General features: G+C 43.0%; 1 protein-coding gene across 1 annotated transcript in view; it reads left to right on the top strand.

The window, feature by feature from the left end:
• The window catches only part of SYNE1 (spectrin repeat containing, nuclear envelope 1), a 436,861-nt gene that overhangs the window by 148,649 nt on the left and 284,544 nt on the right, over positions 1–3,668 (top strand). The window contains exon 46 of the mRNA XM_015426162.1: positions 1,915–2,120. Within this exon, the coding sequence (XP_015281648.1) occupies positions 1,915–2,120 (206 nt within the window). The remainder of the gene's footprint in view (positions 1–1,914; positions 2,121–3,668) is intronic.

The raw sequence follows: 3,668 nt of genomic DNA, 5'->3' as shown, positions 1-3,668 counted from the left end.
CATCTGGTCTGCAATAACTTGCCCTTTAAACATTAATAGACCATTATTTCCAATGGAGGCAGATCATTTAAGATAATGACTTTAAAAATTAAAGGGCTGATAAGACACAGACCAGCTGAAGATAGGGGGCAGTCCCCCCCCCCGCTCCTGTGGCCTCTGAGAGGAGATAAGTCAAATAATATCATTTTAAATTCTTTTGGTAAATTCAGAAAGGGTATGATTGTCATTTTCACAAAATTGAAATTACTGTTCCAATATCTATTAAAACAGAAATTTTCCCCAACATGATTGTCTGGAACGATAACAGTACTGATTATATTTAATGATAACAATAAATTATACCCTTCCTGGCTTTCTAATGCAAAGTAAACTTATAATGTTTAAAATGCACACTGTTTATATTCTTCTCAGAATTTCTCATCTGGAGTTTTTTCTCTCAGCCTTACTTGGCTCTCTCTTATATTTGTAGTTAAGTTTGATATTCTGTCTATCTTACGGCCTTACTTACTCTTATATTTAGTTAAGTTTGATATTCTGTCTATCTTAGATAGGTGGATATTTTTTAATTGTTATTTTTTCCCCCTTTTAGTCCATCTTCCCATGGTGCAATGGCCTGTGCTGAAATTTCCCCCCACTTCTGGGATCAAGTTTCCTTGTCTGACTGTCATGATTTATTAGTTAGTAATTTGTAGTCCTCCTTTCTCACTAAGAGACAATTACACAGTGCATGTCAATACAATCAACAGGAAGGGACATCCAATGAACAATATAAAACAATTTAGATTGCAAAAAAATGAAACCAAAGAGGATATTTCTTTTGTTTCTTTGGTCTGCTTTGAGAAAACATTTGGTATTCATGATAGGTCAGGCTGTCAATTCCACTTTTGCTACTATTCTTAGTATCCAAACCTCATTGAGTCCTGAAAAATTTGATATTGCTTGCCTCATGGAACAGGTTCTTTATGGTTCACTGTGGTACCTTCAATCTAGGCTTCTCTTCATGGAACCAGTACATTGTTATCCACTTCTGTTCCTAGAACTTGGGTTATCTGACCTTGGCAAAGTGCTGTAGAGACTCTTGTACCTCACAGCCTGATAATACTAAAGGCAAATGCGGCGGGGGGGAGGGGGAACAGGACACATTCCTGTACATAATGTTCCAGAGTAATAGATATCTGAGGTCCCGGTCACACGAGCTGGATGATTTGCTGCCAAAAGGAGGCAAATTAGAGCCGGAGCAAAAAGAACCACGGGAGTGCAATCCGATGTGCCCCCACGGCTCTGTACTCCGGCAGCCAATCACACGTTGTGCAGCAAACCGGCAGTAGCGTGGGTGTGCGCATGCGTGGGACGGGGAACGGCGCTGGCTGCGACGGGCTACCAGCGCTTCCCCAACCAGACGCCTGGAGTTGCCACGCATCATCCGGAAGGTAGTGCTCTGTTGCTAGTACCTTCTAAATGCGCGTTTTCGGGCTGAAGGGATGGATCGGGGACGGGTGTGTGACGCTTCCCAGATGTTGCGGTGTGATCGCGCCCTCTTGATGCGCCCCCGATCCGTCCCTCTTGCGGGGCAAATCCTCCCGTGTGACCAGGGCCTCACTGTGGGTTTTCATTGTTTTCACCCTGGTTCCCATCACTTCTACCCCATGCCTGACTGCATCTGTACTCACCTGACTGTACTGACAGCTGTTCCAACTTCAGTTTCAACATAGCCTTAGCATCACATTGAGCCTGTGCAGAATAGATTCCAACAAGCCTCTCCTTATACTTTGTACTTTCACAGGATCTCTGTACCATGTGATTAATCTGCCAGTCTAGATTCAGCTTTCTAAATATTTGATGAAAGGCACAGTCCTTTCTATGGTTTCCTTCCCCTCCCTCTTTACTCATATAAATCATGTTTGTTTCACTTAGAAAGTGCTGGACTCTCTTGATGAAGGCAGGAACAAATTGGAGGTTGCCTCTCAAGAGGGAGAACATTTGTGTGCTTATCTACCGAAATCATCTGTGAGTGGCATTCAGGAACAGATAGCCAAGCCTCATCAGGACTTTGATGGATTCTTGAAACAATGCTTGAAAGACAAACAGGCTCTGGAAGAATGTGTTGCAGAGCTTGAAAGGTAGGTTATTTCAATAAGTTGAGCATTGTACCAAATAATTATATAAACTGCCTTATATTGACTCACTCAGACCATAGGCTCATCTAGCCCACTACTGTCTACTCTGACTAGCAGTGGCTCTTAAGGATGGTATGCAGAGGCCTTTCCTAGCCTAGCTGTCCAAGCTCCTTTCAACTGGAAATGCTAGAAAATGAACTGGAAAACTTATGCATGCTTAGGTCCCACTAAGCAGTGTCCCTACTTTAAAAAATCAGTTTGAAAATTTGACATATAATTGAAAATACCAACATATAATTCAGAACTGTGAAATGATGGGTGAAATCATTTCAACAGATTCCTTTTCTAAAGAGTAACAGTGATGGACCTAATCTTCACTCTTCCATGGAAATACCAACATCTGCGGGATGAAAAGGTGCAAAATACCAACATATAATTCAGAACTGTGAAATGATGGGTGAAATCATTTCAACAGATTCCTTTTCTAAAGAGTAACAGTGATGGACCTAATCTTCACTCTTCCATGGAAATACCAACATCTGCGGGATGAAAAGGTGTCTGCAACCCCCCCCCATCTTTCCGGGCCCTAGAAAGGCTGTGTTCTTCAGCTGGAAAGTTTTGTGCTTTGTAAACAGTTATGTGATTTATTTCCTTATAGAAGAGACCCTTGCAGGAGAACAGTTTAAGACACTGGCATGCTGAATCATGTAATCACTTATACCTTGTGTTCTTGGTAGCAAACTGCTCCCCCCATCATTCTCTCTCTCTTTCTTACTGAGATTGTGTGTTCCAATTGAAAATGGGTGTGTGTGTGATGGAATGGCAGGATCCAAGGAGTCTGTGCAAGCATTTTTAAACTTTATTTCATGAATGTTGGGTTTACAGTCTGTGAACGCTCAGAGGTTAAACTCATACAGGCTTTACAGGAAGTTTGACTAAAAGAGAAAAAAAAGTTCTCCCCTCCCCAACCCCACTTCTCATTTATTTCTGGATTCCAAGCTGTAGATTTGGGTAGTTGTCAAACCATTAGTATACAAAGGAGGACAAAGAGCCTGACATCAAAGACACAATAGGAGTCTTCCACCTTCAAAAGGGCAAACTTGTTCTAGCTTTTTCTGCCCATCCCTGAGGAATTTACAGAGGGAATAATTTGGGAAGGGCAGTGGGAAGAAAAAGGAGTGTTAACTGCCAACATTATGTTTGTACCAAGCTCACAGAAATGATGCTTGGGCCCTGTGTGTGCATAGGAGAGGTGCTGTGGCTCAGTGGTAGAGCATCTGCTTGGCATGCAGAAAGTCCCAGGTTCAATCCCTGGCATCTCCAGGTAAAAACACCAGGTTGGAAGTGATGCAAAAGACCTTTGCCTGAGATAGGGTTGCCAGATCCTCCCTGGCTACTAGTGGGGCCTGGAGGGGTAGGGTGGCCAGCTCCAGATTGAGGATTTGGGGAGTGGAGCCTGGGGAGGACAGGGAACTCTGTGAGGTATAATGCCATAGAGCCCACCCTCCAAAGCATCCATTTTCTCCAGAAGAACTGATCTCTGTGGAGTCA

The sequence above is a fragment of the Gekko japonicus genome, unplaced genomic scaffold (genome assembly GCF_001447785.1).
Source record: "Gekko japonicus isolate JY-2015 unplaced genomic scaffold, Gekko_japonicus_V1.1 scaffold223, whole genome shotgun sequence".
Taxonomy (NCBI): Eukaryota; Metazoa; Chordata; class Lepidosauria; order Squamata; family Gekkonidae; genus Gekko; species Gekko japonicus.
This window is presented reverse-complemented; position numbering and strand designations above follow the sequence as displayed.